The sequence below is a fragment of the Triticum urartu genome, chromosome 7A (assembly GCF_056163025.1).
Source record: "Triticum urartu cultivar PI428250 chromosome 7A, HENAU_Tu73, whole genome shotgun sequence".
NCBI lineage: Eukaryota > Viridiplantae > Streptophyta > Magnoliopsida > Poales > Poaceae > Triticum > Triticum urartu.
In genome coordinates, this window is record NC_141879.1 from 502,627,081 (window position 1) to 502,647,456 (window position 20,376).

The following is a 20,376-nucleotide window of genomic DNA, read 5'->3' on the forward strand; positions in this document are numbered from 1 at the left end:
TGCTAAAAAGTTTGAATTCAAATTTGAATTTATTTGGAATTTGCAGAAAATGTTTTTTTGTTGTTTCTGTTTTGCCTTTGGAAAAATGTTCATGTTGTAGGATTTATTTTTCTGTTTTTATTGACATATATATGTCCTATATAAAAATACTATAGGTTTCTCTATAATTAGTTTTCTCTCTCTGTGGTATTTGAAAATAAAAAAGGGGAAAGACCCACGCGCGAGCCAGGCCAACCGGCCCAGCCAACGTCCGAGCCGCAGCCCACCAGCGCCGAGCCGGCCTGCTCCCGCCGCACCGCGCCGACACCGTTCCGATCGGCCGCCCGATCGCTCTCCCTCTCTCTCGATCTCCCTCTCCCTCACTGACCCGTCGGCCCCGCCCTCATCCCCAACCCCTCGCTCACGAAACCGAACCACAACACGTCCAGAGCGCGCCGCGGTTCCGATCTTCCTGGGATCGTGATCCCGCGTAGACCCCTCACCCACGCTTATGCCCTATAGAAACCCCTCGGCCTCCTCTCTCGATCCCCCTAAAACCCTAAGCTCAACTCCACCCGTAGCTTGCGCCCTCGCCAAACGCATCTCACCGCCGCCGCCTCGGTTCACCGCTGCTTCTGCCACCGGTGAGCATCCCCCTTGCTTCCAAGCTACACCACCCAAACCGCCTGTTCCCCTCGCACCTCGCTGACACCATCTCATCTCCCAGGGATCGCCGAAGCCGCCGCTTTGAGCATCACCACCTGTTGCCGGAGTTGGAGCTCACCAGGAGCTCTGTCGAGCTCATGCCACTCGCCACCGTCACCCTCGACCGCCGCTGAGACAACCACTATCTCCGCCTAGCTCCGTCGCAAAGCCCCGACACCAGCGCCTTCCTCCCCGACGACTGGAGCCGCCGCACTGCCGTCGCCTAAGCGTTGTCGTCGTTTCGTCCGTCGCCGCCGACCGCTGTAAGCCCGAGCTCCTCTCCGCCGTTCGATATTCCATCAACGCGTTAGAATAGAATTAGTGAAGGGGTACGATTTTTCTTTAGTAGATCGGTTTTAGTTTCGGTTCAATTCGGTTTAGATTGGTTTACTGAATTGCGGTTTAGTTAGATAGGCCGATCGGTTTATTATTTTTAGCCGTAGACATATTATCCTATTCAACGCATGCGCACTATTTAGTTTCAGATCATCCACTGTTTCGGCCCGTTAGCGCGTTAGTTTCTTTTAGTTTTATTTTCATTTCTATTTTAAAATAGAATAGTTCCAATCTTGAAAAATCTATATCTTTTAGGTTATTTATTACTTTTAGTTGATTCATTTTTTCTTAGTTTACAAATTTCCTATAGTTTGTGTAGAAAATAGATTCGGCCATGTTTTAGTTTGTAAAAATATTTTTATTTTAGTTTTAGTCAGATTAGTATTTCTGCTATAATTTGAGTTAGAATTTTTTTAGTGATTCTTTTTGTCACTGCTTTGTTTTGACCTTGCCTAGCAGTAGGATTAATTCGGGTATTTGTAGATTTTATTAAAAATAGTTTTACTCGAAAACAAGCTTTTCTAGTTTTGTTAGCTTGCTGCTGTTTTCTGTTGTTCTAGTTATTTTTAAAATTTTATTTTACCTCTGTTGTTTTTTATTTCAGATTTGTTTCTGTAATTTTAGAACGTGAACTTTTATTTACAGAAAAATAAAATGTTTGTTTTATTTTCTTGCTGGTTGTTGGTTTGGAGTTCTTTGAATTTTCTTTGGTTTTGGTTTGATTGCTTTTGTGTGATTTATGTTAGCATGTTGTTATGTTAATGTGATTGCATGTTTGTATGCTTATATGATTACTGTTTGCTTCGATAGAATTTCCGGAGTGCGAAGCTTGCTATCACGAGTCACTACCATTTGAAGACCGTCAGCCAGGCAAGTCATTGGATCATGTTTTACAATACCCATGATTTTGTTGCATTAGAATTATTCCTCCCCACCATGCATGCAGTAGGAGAATTTTAAGTTATGTTCTTGAGCAGTATCATGAGGTAGGATGAACCCAATTCCCTTGTTACCATTGCGCGGGACGATGTAGTTTATTTTGCTATGCTCGTAGACGGGGTTGGTTGAGGGCTTCATAAGGGAGATGTGAGAGTCAAGATGATGACAACCCCATGACTTCAAGCTCAATATGGACTTCAAATTCACTACTGGGTGGAGGACGGTTGATGGGCACCCTGGAGCAACCAGCGGATGGCCGGGATGCATGGAGAAGCGCCATGACATCTTGCGGAAAGCTTCACCCAGCCACGAAGAGAAGGATGGATACACCTTGACCGGAAGCTTACCTGTGCAGCCACAAGCCATTATGGGCTCTGGCTGGGTTGACCTTAGGCGTGACTCTGGACGGACAGTGCCAGGAGATGTAGAAGAACGATAGGACATGGATGGGCATCGGGAGTGCCCAGAGAAACTCTACGAAAGACCTTGTTTCGTTCGTCTCATCTTCAAACACCAGGCAGTGCGAGGACATAAAGGAGGGAACGATTCTTGCGGGTAAAGTGCACAAGACTCTGCAGAGTAGAAACCTAATCGATTAGCCATGTCCCCGGTTACGGACATTTGAGCCTGTGGAATTGGAGTATTTCGGAAATCTCAACACCGAAGTTAATAAATTAATTGAGGGGTTATTTAATAATTGGGAATGAGACATTGGTTGGCGGAACCATCTCATTAACAACCAACATTTTGTAGTAATTTCAAGCAAGTCTTTGTTGTAGGAAAAAACTGGCTTTTTCGCAAAAACATAAAACTTAGAGCCCCACAGCCAAAATTGCATATAGTGTTAGCATTATTATTTGTTGTTCTCTCTATGACTTGCCGGTATATTCAAAATGTTGACCTACACGGTTGCAACATCTCATGTTGCAGAGGAGTTTTCCGACCAGGAGTGAGGCTGCGATCTACGCTCGGTGATTGCCCTATGGAGTCGGATGGACTCGCTTATCGTCTACGTTTCCGCAGCTTTATTTAGTTTATTTCTCATGAGTTGGCCTTCGATCGAATTTATTATGATGTAATAAAGACTCGATATGAGAATCGTGTAATAAATTCAGGTGTGATTGAACTTTGAATCTTTGCATCAATGTACTGTGTGTGCCAGCATGATCTTGGGATGGTACAACTACACAGAGACTTGACCGATTTCGGGTCGGGTCGCTACACCAAGATCAAGTTCGGGAGGTATTGGTTCCTCCTTTGGCCCCTCATATTGCACAATCAATTCATCATTATAAGCATTCTTTTGGAAAAAAAGTCATGAGCCTTTGTTCAAGGGAAAAACCTAACCCATTATTCTGGATAGCAAAATTATCATTAAGTTCGGAGATCCTGTCAACAAGAACATCGGTAGGAACCTTTTTTCTAAGGTTTTCATTAAAAGCAACATGATCTAAAGACTATAAACGCATAATGTCTTCTTGATAAAAAAGGATTGCTTCTATGGGCGGACGGCCGACATCCATCCTATAATGCGCAAAAATTTCATTGGCCTCTTTTATTATAAATCTGAACTCATGAGCTAAAAAGATGGTCGTTGCTCGCTTAACAGAAGAATGCTCAATATTAGAAAATTCTAGAAAGATCCTTTGTATGCAAGGATGCGTGTGGATAAATTGTCTTTCAAGTTCAACCACGAGCAAAGATATAGCACGGCGCCAGAAATCCTTCTTGCTACCTCTTGAGCACTGCGTTGGTTTTCCCTTGAAGAGGAAAGGGTGATGCGGTAAAGTAGCGTAAGTATTTCCCTCACTTTTTGAGAACCAAGGTATCAATCCAGTAGGAGATTACACGCAAGTCCCTCATACCTACACAAACAAATAAGAACCTTGCAACCAATGCGATAAAGGGGTTGTCAATCCCTTCACGGTCACTTACGAGAGTGAGATCTGATAGAGATAATAATAATAAGATAAATATTTTTGGTATTTTTATGATATAGATTGAAAGTAAAGATTGCGAAATGAAATAGATTGGAAACTTATATGATAAAAGATAGACCCGGGGGCCATAGGTTTCACTAGTGGCTTCTCTCAAGATAGCATAAGTATTATGGTGGGTGAACAAATTACTATCGAGCAATTGATAGAAAAGTGCATAATTATGAGAATATCTAGGCATGATCATGTATATAGGTATCACGTCCATGACAAGTAGACCGAAACAATTCTGCATCTACTACTATTACTCCACACATCGACCGCTATCCAGCATGCATCTAGAGTATTAAGTTCATAAGAACAGAGTAACACATTAAGCAAGATGACATGATGTAGAGGGATAAACTCAAGCAATATGATATAAACACCATCTTTTTATCCTCGATGGCAACAATACAATACGTGCCTTGCTGCCCCTGTTGTCACTGGGAAAGGACACCGCAAGATTGAACCCAAAGCTAAGCACTTCTCCCATTGCAAGAAAGATCAATCTAGTAGGCCAAACCAAACTGATAATTTGAAGAGACTTGCAAAGATAACCAATCATACATATAAGAATTCAGAGAAGAACCAAATATTGTTCATAGATAATCTTGATCATAAACCCACAATTCATTGGATCTCAACAAACACACCGCAAAAAGAGTTACATCGAATAGATCTCCAAGAAGATCGAGGAGAACTTTGTATTGAGATCCAAAGAGAGAGAAGAAGCCATCTAGCTAATAATTATGGACCCGAAGGTCTGAGGTAAACTAGTCACACATCATCGGAGAGGATATGGTGTTGATGTAGAAGCCCTTCGTGATTGATTCCCCCTCCGGCGGAGCTCCGAAAAAGGCCCCAAGATGGGATCTCTTGGGTACAGAAGGTTGCGGCAGTGGAAATATGGTTCGGTGGTGCTCATGGATGTTTTCGGGGTATATGGATATATATATATAGGAGGAAGAAGTAGGTCGGTGGAGCCACGAGGGGCCCACGAGGGTGGGGGGCGCGCCCAGGGGGGCAGGTGTGCCTCCCTGCCTCGTGGCCTCCTTGTTGATTTTTTGACGTCCACTCCAAGTCCTCTGGATCACGTTTGTTCCAAAAATAACTCTCCAGAAGGTTTCATTCCGTTTGATATTCCTTTTCTGCGAAACACTGAGATAGGCAAAAAAACAGCAATTTGCACTGGGCCTTGGGTTAGTAGCTTAGTACCAAAAATAATATAAAAGTATATAAATAAGCCCATTAACATCCAAAACAGATAATATAATAGCATGGAACAATCAAAAATTATAGATACGTTGGAGACGTATCAGCAGCCGTGGTGGCTGACACCCCTCTCTCATCTCCCACTGTCAAAGTATAATAAAAGGCCTCAAACCCAGCCGACCTAGGCTCAGCCAAACTCCCATTAGAAGGGATCATGTATATATCACAAAATTCAATAAGTGGTATCTGATGGTTTTCAGCATATAAATCGAAGCTCACTTCAGGAGGATTATTTCTAGGCAGGAAAGTAAAACTCTGAACAAAGATGTTTGTGAGGATTTGGTGTTGGTCACACTCATCTGCGATGAAGTCGGTGAGGCCAGCATTCGCAACATATTGTGTGAACTCTTGAAGGATTCCCGTCTCTTCCAAGAATGGGGTGTGCAGCCATTCGCACGGCCGTACCTCCGTCAAACTCCAAGGGTGGAGATCACTGTCAGAAGACTCCCCAATAACACCCTTGGAGTTCTTCTTAGAGCCAAACTTCCTGAAGATATTCATGTCCGCGTACAATTTTCTGAAAAATAAAAAATTTGGGATGACAAAAATTTGTCAATAAAACTTTATAAAATTGATAGCAACTACTCATAGGGATACATAGAAGCTATAGCAAGCATTCAAACTACTTAGAACACTAAGAATTTAACATGCAAGCACATCTACAACAGCACCAAGAGTAGCTAATTATTCAAAATATAAACCACTAAAGCAAAAACTAATTGGACAAACGGTGGAGTCACATACCAAGCAACAATTCCCCGAAACAGTTTTAGAAATGGAGCTTCGAGCAAAGATATCAAAATCTGCGGGTTTGAGCTCAAGAACACAGGAGAGAGAGAAATGGAGATTTTTTCTGGAGGTAAGTGATGATGTGGGATGAAGAGGTAAGTGAGGGGGCCCACGTGGGGACCACAACCCACCAGGGCGCGCCTGGGGGTGCTGGCGCGCCCAGGTGGGTTGTGCCAACCTGGTGCACCTCCCTCTGGTATTATTTGCACCAAAAATTCTTAAATATTCAGAAAAAATCGTGTAAAATTTTTAGGGCATTTTGAGAGCTTTTATTTTTTGGTCATTTTTTATTGCACGGAAAATTCAGAAAACAGACAAAACATGGCATTTTATTTTATTTAACTAATAAAAACATAAAATGAAAGGTACGGACAGAAAGTAGTGCTTACTAAATTCATCAACTTCATACCGTTCAAAAATGATCCATTAATAAGGTTGATCAGGTCTTATTAACAACCACTTTCGATTAGCATGAAACCGAAGAAATTTCGTAAATCACTAATTTACCTCATGGAGATATGCATTTCCCCAACAATAAGAATTTCATATTTCTTTTTGACAGTGGGTAGAGGTATTTGAAAACTTCCAATAGTGATTGTCGGAGATTTTTCAATAACATTAATACCATTCACTTGGAATTGTTTCTTCGGAAAGTGCACCGTATGCTCATTGCCATTAATATGAAAAGTGGCCTTGCTTTTATTGCAATCAATAACAGCCCGTGCAGTATTCAAGAAGGGTCCCAAGGATAATCGACATGTTGTCGTCCTCGGGCATCTCAAGTATAACAAAGTCAGTCAAAATAGTAACATTAGCAACAACAACGGGCACATCGTCACAGATATCGATAGGTATGGCAGTTGATTTGTCAGCCATTTGCAAAGATATTTCAGTAGGTGTGAGTTTATTTAAGTCAAGTCTTTTATATAAAGAGAAAGGCATAACACTAACACCAGCTCCTAAATCACACAAAGCAGTTTTCACATAATTATTTTTGATAGAGCAAGGTATAGTTGGTATTCCCGGATCTCCAAGTTTTTTAGGCACTCCATATTTGAAAGTATAATTAGCAAGCATAGTGGAGATTTCAGCTTCTGGTATTTTTCTCTTATTTGTGATGATGTCTTTCATATACTTTGCATAAGGAGGCATTTTCAAGATATCAGTCAAGCGAGTACGGAAAAAGACTGGCCTCAACATTTCAGCAAAGCATTCAAATTCTTCATCATCATTCTTTTTAGTTGACTTGGGTGAAAAAGGCATAGGTTTTTGAACCCACTGTTCTCTTTCTTTACCGTGTTTTCTAGAAACAAAGTCTCTTTTATCATACCTTTTATTTTTAGCTTGTGGGTTATGAAGATCAACATGTGGTTCTATCTCAACATCATTATCTGGTTCTTTATCATTGTTTGGTTGAGAGTCTTCCTAAACCTCTTCATTATCCTTTTCATTATCAATAGGTGAGTGTTCATTACCACATTGAGTTTCAACATCAGAGATAGAAGTTTCATTATCATTATCAGGAGGTTTTTCTATTTCAGGTTCACTAGGAGCATGCAAAGTTCTATCATTTTTCTTTTTCTTTTTAGAAGGACTAGGTGCACTAGTGTTAGCTCTTTGTGAATCTTGTTCAATTCTTTTAGGGTGTCCCTCAGGATAAAGTGGTTCCTGAGTCATTTTACCCCCTCTAGTTGCAACTCTAACAGCAAAGTCATGCATATTATTATTCATTTCATCAAGCAATTTTCTTTGAGATTTAGAAACTTGTTCTAATTGAGTTTGAACCATAGAAGCATGTTTTCCCACACCTCTAACATCATTTGAGATTCTAAATAACAAGTCACTCATGCGAGCAATCATATCAGAATTATATTTCAATTGTTTCATAACATTTGCATTGAAGTGATCTTGTTTTCTAATATAGTTTTCAAACTCATAAAGGCATTGGCTAGGATGCATATTGTGAGGATTATCATTATCATTGAACTTCATAAGAGAATTTACCTCTAACACCTTAGGCAGTGGTGGTGTATTAAGCCCATGTATTTCTTCAATAGGAGGTAAATTTTTAACATCCTCAGCTTTAATACATTTTTCCTTCATAGATTTGTTTGCCTCTTGCATATCTTCAATACTAAGATATAATATACCCCTCTTCTTCGGAGTGGGTTTAGGCGGTGGTTCAAGAATAGTCCAATCATTATAATTTTTCAATATGTTATTCAATAGTTCCTCAGCTTGTTCAACAGTTCGTTCCCTGAAAACACAACCAGCACAACTATCTAGGAAGTCCCTAGAAGCATCGGTTAGTCCATTATAGAAGATATCAAGTATTTCATTTTTCTTAAGAGGATGATCGGGCAAAGCATTAAGTAACTGGCAAAGCCTCCCCCAATCCTGTGGGAGACTCTCTTCTATAGTTTGAGTAAAGTTAAATATTTCCTGTAAGGCAGCTTGTTTCTTATGAGCAGGAAAATATTTTTCAGAGAAGTAATAAATCATATCCTGGGGACTACGCACACAACCAGGAGCAAGAGTATTGTACCAAGATTTAGCATCACCCTTTAATTAGAAAGGAAATAATTTGAGAATAAAATAGTAGCAAGTTTTCTCATCATGAGTAAAAAGGGTGGCTATATCATTCAACTTAGTAAGATGTGCCACAACAGTTTCAGTTTCATAACCATGGAAAGGATCAGATTCAACCAAAGTAATTAACTCTGGGTCGACAGAGAATTCATAATCCTTATCATCAATAAAGATAGGTGAAGTAGCAAACTTAGGATCACATTTCATTCTAGCATTCACAGATTTTTATTTATACTTGCATAATAATTTCTCTAGATCATCTCTATCATTGCAAGCAAGAATATCTCTAGTTGTTTCTTCACTCATAACATAATCTTTCGGTACCTTAGGAAATTCATATGTAGGAGGTCTAGTTCTAGCAGGAGTTTCAGTTTCAAGCTCATCATCAGATTCAACAACATCATGTTGTATTACTCTAGCAATTTGTTTATCAAGAAATTCACCAAGTGGCACATCATCATTATCAAGCAAGGTACTAGCATCATCATAAGCATCATTCATAGTAGAAGTAGCATCATCAATAACTTGCGGCATATCAGAATTAATAGCATGTGGTGGTGTTGCAAGTTTACTCATAACAAAAGGTGAATCTAAAGCAGAATTGGGTGATAGTTCCTTACCTCCCCTCATCTTTGAGGGAAATATCTTAGGCTTAGCATCCTTTAGATTCTTCATAGTGATAATATGATAATAATGCCAAGTGACTCAACAAATATAGCTATGCTCCCCGGTAACGGCGCCATAAAAAGGTCTTGATAACCCACAAGTATAGGGGATTGCAACAGTTTTCGAGGGTAGAGTATTCAACCCAAATTTATAGATTCGACACAAGGGGAGCCAAAGAATATTTGAAGGTATTAGCATCTGAGTTGTCAATTCAACCACACCCGAAGATTAATTATCTGCAGCAAGTAATCAGTAGCATAATAGTTCGATAGTTTTGATAGTAGTAACAGCAGCAATAGTAAGAGTATCAGTGATAGCAGTAATTTTGTAGCAAGTGTAACAGTGATTATAGCAGTAGTAACTTAGCAGAAACAATATAAGATAAATTCGTAGGCATTCGATCGGTGACTTGTTGGATGATATTCATCATGTGACAGTTATAACCTAGGGCTATTCGGTACTAGCTCCAGTTCATCGATATAATGTAGGCATGTATTCCGTAAATAGTCATACGTGCTTTATTAAAAGAACTTGCATGACATCTTTTGTCCTACCCTCCCATGGCAGCGGGGTCCATATTGGAAACTAAGGAATATTAAGGCCTCCTTTTAATAGAGAACCGGAACAAAGCATTAACACATAGTGAATACATGAACTCCTCAAACTACGATAATCACCGAAAAAAGTCCCGGTTATTGTCACTCCGGGGTTACCGGATCATAACACGTAGTAGGTGACTATAACTTGCAAGATCAGATCTAGAACATGGATATAATGGTGATAACATAAACGGTTCAGATCTGAAATCATGGCAGCCAGGCCCAAAGTGACAAGCATTAAGCATGGAAAATTTATAGCAACATCAATCTAAGAACATAATGGATACTAGGGATCAAGCCCTAACAAAAATAACTCGATTACATGATGAATCTCATCCAACTCCTCACCGACCAGCGAGCCTACGAAGGAATTACTCACTCCCGGTGGGGAGCATCATGGAATTTGCGATGGAGAAGGGTTGGTGATGACGAAGAACGAAGATCCCCCTCTCCGGAGCCCCAAACGGACCCCAGATCTGCCCTCCCAAGGAAGGACAGGACTTGGCGGCGGCTCCGTCTCGTGGATTGTGATAATTCTTTCTCCCTGATTTTTTTCTCTAAAAATAGGAATTTATAGCATTGGTTTCAGGGTCAGCGGGGCCACCAGGTGTGGACAACCCACCTGGGCACGCCAGGAGAGGGGGGCGTGCCCTGGTGTGTTGTGCCCACCCAGGAGCCCCTCTCCGGTAGGTCTTGGCTCCAGAAATTATTATATATTATATAAAAAATTCCTCGCAAAGTTTCATTTCATTCCGAGAACTTTTATTTCTGCACAAAAACAACACCATGGTAGTTGTGCTGAAAACATCGTGAGTCCGGGATTAGTTTCATTCAAATCATGCAAATTAGAGTCCAAAACAAGGGAAAAGCGTTAGGAAAAGTAGATACATTGGACGTATCACCGCGGCGCACCTTTTCTGGGAGTGCTCGTTCTCCCGCCAAGTTTGGGCGAAATCCTCGTCCAGAGCTGGCTGTGCGGCAATGACCACTGCCAAATCGCCGCTCCACACTTCCATGCAGCACTGCCAAGAGATGATTCGTCGCACGCCAGCTGGAGCAGGGAAAGGTTTCAGAACCATGTTGATCTTGGTCTCTTGGCACCTATGGAAGGAGAGAAACGCTTGCGTTTTCAGAGGGAAGCTGCCAAGCCTGGACGATGTTTTCCATGCTATCATGATGGATTACGCCCAGTGGAGAGCCACCGGAGCTGCATGCCTAGAGCCCCCCTTCGGGGTTGATCCCGCGAGATAACAGGCCCGAGGGGCTCTTGGAGCCCTTTGTTTTTGCTGATTTTCTCTCCTTTTTTGCACAACTTCTGTGCCCATGATCACTTGATGCTCACTGTATTTCCCGCTGGTTTCTCCTAAATCAATGAAGCCGTCCAAACCGGGTCTTTAAAAAAATACTCCTCCATTAGCCTCTCATTACGTGCACCTTCACAATGGCTACCCACTTTGCCTTAGGGGGGGGGGTCTGTGATCTCTCCCTCAAACAAAAAATTGGTCGCATCCTCCTCATGCAGATGAAGCTAAGGTGGCCCAACAGTTCCAAAATTGTCGGAAAAACTCTTGGCGGCAGGATCGCCGTCAGAGGAAGGAGAAACCCTAGGTTTTCCTAGGAAGGAGAAATCTGATCTCTTTTCAGTAAATTAAAACAAAAACTTGCACATATACACCACGCGGTAGGTGTGGTTAGCTATCTCAAGTTGATGGGTATTTGAATGATGTAGATTGTCTCAATAAAAAAAGTTGCCACACATACAAATACAAGATGGAGGCGGCCTTCTTTCATAATCCAACGTCTACAACACATGGAAAACTTCTCTATAAAACATTGCGAAATGGCTTGTACAATTAGCTTTTTCTATAAAAGGGTTGTGAAGTCTTAACTAAGTAAATAATTTGTACAAGGGAAGAACGCACATTTTTCATATCAAAATAAACAAAATTCTTGTTTATCTCCCTGATGAAAGTTGACTACTAAACATTTACCAACTAGCAGGTTGTGAGACCTCGTGGTCAGCAGTGATGTGTCTTTCTGCTACAATTGTGGCACACATAAGAAGTTTGAGCCAATCATATACACATGGAGATGTCCATAATAGATCAAGCTAAATACTCTGAACGTTCATACCCCGTATATCTGAAAACCTCCTCAGCAGGTAGAGCCCAAATGTTCCTCATGGCCATGCGAAGCGCACGCGCCTTCGGGCACAAGACAAGTGCATGAAAGGTATTTTCATCCTCCATGCCACAAATAGAACAAGTACTAACAGAGGCTTGATGATGCACCACTCTATTAACCTGTAGGGCCAAGCTATTGGAAGCAACCCTCCATGCAAAAATACGAATCTTCTGAGGAATGTTTGCCTTCCAAATAATATCCCAAATTTTCCTCTCCATCCCTACTGCCTCACTGGATTGCCCCTCATCCTCTTTTTTATCCTTAAGGATGAGTGCTCACTTGTACGCACTCTTAACTGAGACAATTAAACCCCGTAATGCGGGACTAAATTATATTCTTATTCTATAGGGCCTGGCATTTGAGAAATGATTTGATCTTTGGTAAAGGAAAGGAATCAGTTTCAGCTTCTGCTTGCTTTGTGGAGAATTATTGGGCATCCTTTGGTGCATATCATTCTCCGATGCCGGTGGATTTTAAAAATAAAGGAAAAGGTCCGTTGGTCCGGATTAGCAAAGTTCCTAATTCTCTGGAGGCGAATAGTGGCTGGTTCCCGCCTCCTACAAGTTGGTTCAAGATTAATGTCGATGCTAGCTTCGTGGAGTCCATTAGAGAAGCCAGTGGGGGGGGGGGGGGTTGGTCAGGGACGAGGAGGGGAAAGTTATTGTTTCGTCGTGGGATTTCTTTGATGCATGTCAAAGCGTGGAGGAAGCGGAGCTTAGTGCTTGCATTACCGGTCTCTACATAGGTATTTCTTTTTATAATCCTATAATTTTAGAGACTGATTGCGCTTTTGTGGTAGCGTCTCTTGCATCGGGGGACTATGACAGGTCTGCTATGTGTGACCTGAAGATGAAAGCGTTGAGCATCTCGAAGTTGATCAACAATCTTCAATTGTCAAAGATTAGTCGTTCGGCCAATATGGTGGCACATTTAATCGCTAAGTATAGCTTTGACAATAGATTAGATAGTATTCCTGTAAATAATGTTCCGCCCTGTGTGGTGAATATTGTATCGAATGAGTGTAATGGTGTGGCTGGTTAATTAATATAAGGTGGTGTTAAAAAAATACTCTGAACGTTTTCTATGGCAAGTTTAGCGATCCAAAGATGGCAACTTTCTTTATTTTTGATAGAAACTTGCCGTGTGTCATTGGGATTTGCCATCCTTGCATGACCGGAATTGTCATAAAAAACGTCAGGGCCAGAGTGTCACGCACTGACATGTGGTACTTACCATTTGGAAAATAGTAAAGGTGTGTCATCAAGGTAGTTGTGAATAGCAATCAACTAAAGTAGAAAAATATGACCTATTATGAAACATGCGTTTTGATCTTACCTTCAACGAATATTTTATATCACTTCTAGATATAGAAAAAAGACTAGGATTTTCAAAGTTATATCATTTATAAGTTTGAAACCTTTAACGGACATAATCATGAGTCAATAGCAAGTTCTATTTCCATCTACGGATCCCTCCTTTTATCGGGTGGGGTGCAAAGGAAGAGTAAGATAGTAAGGTTCTCTTTGATTCAAAGGCTTTTTATAAGAACAGTGAAAAGTTAAAATCCTTATAAACTTTTCTATATTGGTTGTTTGATTCGCGGGATTTGAATCACATATGATCTGTTTTCAAGGAATCAATTGCACTACATTTTAAATGAAAATTGCCATCCACTCCAGCTTCTTGCAAACAATTCTTTGTTTTTCTATGGTGCAAATAAAATCACATGGGATCTAAGTGAACATACCATGATAATCTTTTGTTTTTTCTATTCTTGCCTTTTCTCAATCCTGTGAATCAAGGAATCCCTAAACAACAAGGCACTCTGAACGGATCTTCCACATGAACTCTATTACTGCATATCACAGTAACCCTCCTATTCTGTTATTTCAACTCCTAAAATTGACACATGAGTGTGGTATTTAAACAAAGTCCGACCTCAATATATATCTTTTAGGGATCGTGCTTTTACAGTAACTCCATACACATGTAGAAGAGAAACAATATCCCCACTCCGAGCGGGGACAAAACTTGTACTCAAAAAATCACTGATATTTTTGTTTGATAGCCACGTAAGGTGAAACATGATCAGAAGCAACATATCTCAATATGATAAATAGATTTATTTTGCAAGTTCACTATTATAAATAATTTCCAACAAAATATAGGACTAAATAAAATTCAAAGACGCGGATACCTTCGACCTTTTCCTATGAAGAAAAAAAAATTCAATTGTCACACCTAACCTTTTTCAAACTGCAATTCACAAGGGGGTAGATCAATCTGACATATGCGAACACATACTTTCACAAGCAATACAATTATCAAAGTCAAAGTGGAGCCACCATTAAAAAAAGCCCCTTGTAACAAATTTTGAATTTTGTTAACCAAAGATGTACAAACTTGGGGTTTTCTCTCTTCCTATATCCCAAGGAAGATCTTCCATATTTATCTTTTTTAAGAACCTCATCACGAGGGCAGGGGTCCCGCGGTTCACTAAGAAGAAGAGAGATGATCCAGTTATAAGGAAAATCGGACCAAAAAACAGAACATTTCCTGGTTAATTAGGAAAAGCAAGTGAGAACCTTAAAAAGGAGAAAAATGGAAAGCGAAAAAAAAGAGGACACTAGACCTTGAGGATAGGGACAAGACACATGCGACATCAAGGGACATCGTTTGAGCCAGTCACAAGAGCGCCAAGGCCCAAAACTATTAACTCGTCCAACGGATCTCATCCAGACCGAGCCTTGCCTCCACCTCTGCATTGAAGTTTTTTGATCTGACATTATCATGAGGGAAACATCGTATAAGGTCCAACTTCGACTTCCCAGGAATGCCTGCCAAAGTGCTCAACGCCATGATCACTTGGTGCGAAAGCGGTTTTTTGTACATGTCCAGGTAGGCTTTCATCTTTTGCTCAGTGCTCTCCACTTTGCTTACCTCTGCAACTCACCAAAAACCTCCAACAACCTATGCTCTGCGCGCTTGGCCGTCGGGATGTTGCATGCAATATTCTTCTTTCCCAGATGTCCACTACACCGCCAGAGTGAGACACACCATCCTTCTCCCCGTGCAAAGTCGTCGGGGTCCCAGGCAAAGGGAGTGGGACCTCCTTAGCGACCTTGCTAAGAAAATCAACTAAAGATAATGGATGAGCATCAACTTGTGTTGCCTTTGCAACGACACTGCTCACCTCAACCTGAGACTCAACCTCAGCACTAGGGATGGGCCCATCATATGCTCCGTGCTGAAACCAAGTGAATCCTCCAAACCGAAAACTCGGATGTGCGAGGAAATGCGCATCGGTAGTCTGGGTGGGGGGGAGCCATCGGGGGTGAAACAACATGATCGTAGCCTCTGAGCACATCGCGTCGATGAACTCCTCTCTCCCTACCAACAAAACACAAGGTCCATCCACACCTCATCACACCAAACAGAGCAGCCCAGAGGATAGTTGACATTGAGTAATACCTGAGGCATTAATGCTTCATCAAGCATAGGGTCATTCCCCGTGAATCGATGTCCATGGGCCCATTCAAGCAATGCAACAAGGAGATCCTACTCACAAGGGAGGAACCAACAGTCCATAGGATGAGTCAAGCGATCTCCAAGGGACATTGGCAAGAGAGCCTAGACGTAAGACAAGGCGGTTTCGATCCACTCCATGAAGGAAGATGCACGCAACATCCACTGACTGAGATTGGAGGCCTTCTTCAACGGCAAGACAACCGCGTTGAGGTCGGTGTGCAACTACGCGCGCAGGAGGCAAGCATGATCTTCGAATGTCGTCCTTAGGTTGACGTCCGTGACGTGGATCGCCCCGTTGACAGGAGCAAGGATGAAGGGCGAGGAGTGGCGGCGACGATCTCTGCCCACGACGGAGCACCCTGCTCATGAGGTGTGAAAAGATGCCTGGTGGACATGGCCACATTAGGGCGCGGAGCTCACTTTAGGGCACAGCACGGCGGCCAGGCATGCTCTTGATGGCCAGAGAGGTTGCAGGTGATGCAGCAAACAAGGTCCCGACAAATGGAGGCACGACGTCCCATAAAAAGCTCTATAAGGCAATGGGAGAGAGTATCTAGTGCTACTGAGTCTTAAATGCTACTGTGATACGGGCATCTGGACAGTCGGATTCTTAGATCGAACGGCATCCAGGAACTGTTGGATCCGCTAGACCTATGCGCATTTTTGAACTCCTTGTAATCTTTTTTGCAAATGTTGCAGAGTTATTGAGAGCCGCCTGATCTAAAAATCCGACAGCCCAGAAGCTTCACGGGCATCTGGACAGTCGGATTCTTAGATCGAACGGCATCCGGGAACTGTTGAATCCGCTGGACCTATGCGCATTTTTGGACTCCTTGTAATCTTTTTTGCAAATGTTACAGAGTTATTGAGAGCCGCCTGATCTAAGAATCCGACAGCCCAGAAGCTTGTATCACGATAACACCTAAAGCTTGGTAGCAGTAGATACTTTCCCAGGCAATGGAAGCACAAGCCAAAGGTTCGATTATGGTATCGGAGGAAGCTGGCACAGGCCTGTCCTCGCGCGTCATGGACATGGCCCAGGCACCATCGTGCCGCTAAGCACCACCATCCTGCGTCGAGCAGCGCGACTTTGCAGCAAAGACCTCACAGCCAAGGCGGTAGTCGGGAGGCACAGTAATGGCGGAGGGCAAGCCCACCCGGCGAGTGTTGACGAGGAGGGGAGACCACCACACGCTCCCTGCCGGGAGAGGAATTGCAATTCAATTTCTTCCCCGAATTATCACAGATTTACAGCGCAGGAATGCCAACCATAAGATGTGCACAAACAAATTACCAGTTTGCTATTATTTGCAGTAAATTCATGGTGCACATACCACCGTCCCACCAGAAAATCATGTCCTTGCAAAGCATTTCAACTGGGCCATTGCTACATCAAACCTCACAGTTTACATATTATAGAGGTGCCTTTTTAGGACGAAACAGCAGATGCCGCTGAGGGTTCAGCCTCCCAGAACGCCGTCTTCTTGCCTGTCTTCGAAACAGTCTGCAGAACAGCATCCGGCGTCACATTACCCTTCACAGTGACCTTCTGCTCCTTGATGTCTACATCGAAGGACTCAACACCTGAAGAAACCACAAAAGTCCGACGAATATGTTCAGATTCAAAGCCTAAGGCCTGTTTGCAATGTAACAATTCCCCTTCACTGGGGAAGAATCAATGCTTGCACAAATGCATAAAGAATCGGACGTCTTGAAGAGCATTCAAACTCCCACAGGAAATCATGGTTTTGAATACTCATTCATATGAGATAGTTCAATTCACACACAGCGCTAATAAATCACACAAAAGTGGTGGGAAATTTCCAAGTTCTAAATGGGCCCTAACATACAACAATATAGCACAATAATGAGCCGTTTCAACCAGGGCACTAACATAGTGATATAGATACATGTATTGGTGTATATATTAATCAATCGAGCTATTGCAGAGTCAGATGCATAAAGTATGAATTAACTGTCATCTAGGTTCATGATGGATACGATCATACCATTCGTAATATATCCAAGCTATTGCCATTAGACCAACAAAATATACCAGAGCTGTATACCTATAAGAAGGTTGTCTTTTACTCCCTCTGTTCCTAAATATAAGTCTTTTTAGAGATTTCAAATAGACAACCACATACGGATGTATATAGACATATTTTAGAGTGTAGATTCACTCATTTTGTTCCGTATATAGTCACTTGTTGAAATCTCTAGAAAGACCTATATTTAGGAACGGAGGGAGTAGCTTTTATTGTATTATTATATTCCTACCCAATGCTTTTGGAATCAAGTTTTATCCAAAGCATTCAAAAATAAAAAGGTTTATCCAAAGCATTCTATAGCACCTGGTCAAAGTGGGAAACAAAACAGTGCTTTGGGAAAGCCAGTGGATGCTAAATGGGAGCTTAACGACAAGATCCATTCAATCAAGCCATCTATTTGGCAACTAAAAATTTGGGAAAGCATCTCAAGTGACCACTAAGAATTGTCTGTTGAAGGATGTATCAATTCCAATTGCATGGGTTTAATTTAACTAAAACAAAACAGAAAGGAAAACTTATATCAATACAAGGAGAGCTAAACCAACCTTCCATTTTGCCAAGAACCCGCTTAACAGCTCCAACACATCCCTCACATGACATGCCAACCCTGAGTTCAACAGTCTGCATCACAGAGCAAATCTTAATTCCAGCAATTCCACATGGTTGAGAACAACTATGAATTATTGCTTCCAGTCTTGGCCTATATCATGTAATCACTATATATAACATACTTCCATCGAATTATGAAAATATACTAGAATCAGCATGCATGTTCCACCATGACATTGTTCAAGGAAACTACAGGTACACTGAACCTTTAGTAAGTACCAAACCTTGCTTCAAGTGATGGAGATTAAAATTCTTTACGCATCCTCAAAATTCAACAAAGATAATTGACCCTTTAATAATAACTAATTAGTTCAATTTTCATAGTGGTACAATCAACAAACAGTTTGACTGACCAAACTACAAATACTTTATTTTGACTAATTAACTGACCCCCAAAACTTTTTGCGACCAGTCAAAATGTTCTATTTTGCACAATTGGCCAGGAGCTCTAGCAATCCCGCTACGCCCTACTAGCACCAATCGAGCAGGACCACGTTCCCCCGAATCAACATCCCCGGTAGCAAAACCACAAACAGCACAATCGCCAGTCACGCGCACGAACAGATCTGCCGGGCCACCGGACAGATCCCTTACATGAGACGCTTGTTCTTCAAGAAAGTTAGTACGAAGGAACAGATCAAAACTGCCTGGGATTCCAAACATCACCACTGCCCCGCTCAATTAGATGTTCGCCTAGCAGATCTCAAGGTGGAAATCGAGGGGTGCCGGGAAGGTACTCACCTGAGACATTGCGTGCGAGATCGGCTGATCCGCGGACGGCGAGGGTAGGGCGCGGGGGGGAAAGGCAACGGGCCGCGAGTCGGAGGGGTTGGAGGATGATGGGAGAAGGAACTGCCGGGAGAGGGGTGAATAAATGCGTACGGAGGTCAGAGCGGTGGCGTGCAAGTGATTGCTTTGATTTTTGTGGCGAGGGTGGACGCGGCTTTCGTCTGGTTGGGTTGACAGGCGGGGACACGGCGTAGCGTGCACGCTGTTGGACCGCGGCTGCTGAGCCGAGAATGGTTCCCGAGTCGCCAGCCGTGACGAACGATGTAGAGAGAGATCCGTGGGGAAGTCTTACTTTTAAAGTGCAATGTTACCGCCGGCTAGCCATAGCGAGAATAATTTAGATAATAACTTAACACACCCTAAGACAATTTTGCTTATGTGGCAAATATTTAATAAGGAGAAAGATGTTTGGAGTAACATAATATGTTATTGTAACATAGCACTTCCCGAAGTAAAATGAGTCTATAAGGCAATAAATAAAACTATCTATGACACTACTACTAAGGTGGTGTTTGGTTCTCTAGTCCTAGGACTTTTTCTAGTCCCAACTAAAAAGTCTCTAGTCCCTAAAAAGTCTCTCCCTGTTTGTTTTCAGAGACTAAAAAGTCTCTAGTCCCTTCATAGATGTTATTAAATGACTATGTTGCCCTTGGTATATAGAAATATAACAATTAAACAACACCATGGGTGGCGGGCCAATGGGTGCATGGAGGGGCATTGTTGGAAAAGTCCCAAAAAGACTCTTCTTGAGAGTCTTCTTCATTTAGTCACAAATGGCTAGTTTAGTCTCTAAAAAGTCCCTACCGTTTGGTAAAAAAGTCTCTAAGAGGGACTTTTTCTAGTCCCTACACAAAAAAGTCCCTGAAAACAAACACCCTTTAAAATACTTTGCACTATGGAGGTAGTAATTTAGACTAGTGTCATATGCATGACACTAGTATAACTTACTCCCCACTATGACCAGCCTCAAGGATGTAATTTTTCAGAGGATTTCATATGGAGGCAATTTTCCAAGTTCTGTTCGACTATCACACACAGATGTATATAGGCATATCTTCCATTCAGATTTCGACTATCACATACAGATGTTCAGATTCGACTATCACATACAGATGTATATAGACATATTTTAGAGTGTAGAATCATTCATTTTGCTCTGTATGTAGTCATTTCTTGAAATCTCATATTTAGGAACAGAGGGATTATATAAGAATGTCACCTCTTACTGAGAGTTTTAAGATTGACGACGGTCGTTGCTTTCTTGACAGATGGCAAAACTGCCGCTATTTTTTTTGTGCCAAGGAAAATGGATTCAATGTGGAAGTTATATGTTGAATAAAACCTAGAGCATCCTCCCCTCTT

General features: G+C 41.9%; 1 protein-coding gene across 1 annotated transcript; it reads right to left on the reverse strand.

Moving 5' to 3' along the window:
- Positions 1 to 16,843: 16,843 nt before the first annotated feature.
- LOC147960154 (copper transport protein ATX1) lies at positions 16,844 to 19,274 on the reverse strand. Its single transcript, XM_087534958.1, has 3 exons — positions 18,967 to 19,274; positions 18,162 to 18,237; positions 16,844 to 17,149 (listed from the first exon to the last, which is right to left on the reverse strand). Exons 1-3 carry the CDS (start codon positions 18,973 to 18,975, stop codon positions 16,995 to 16,997), a joined length of 240 nt encoding a protein of 79 aa, XP_087391084.1. The 5' UTR covers positions 18,976 to 19,274; the 3' UTR covers positions 16,844 to 16,994.
- Between the last annotated feature and the right edge of the window lie 1,102 nt (positions 19,275 to 20,376).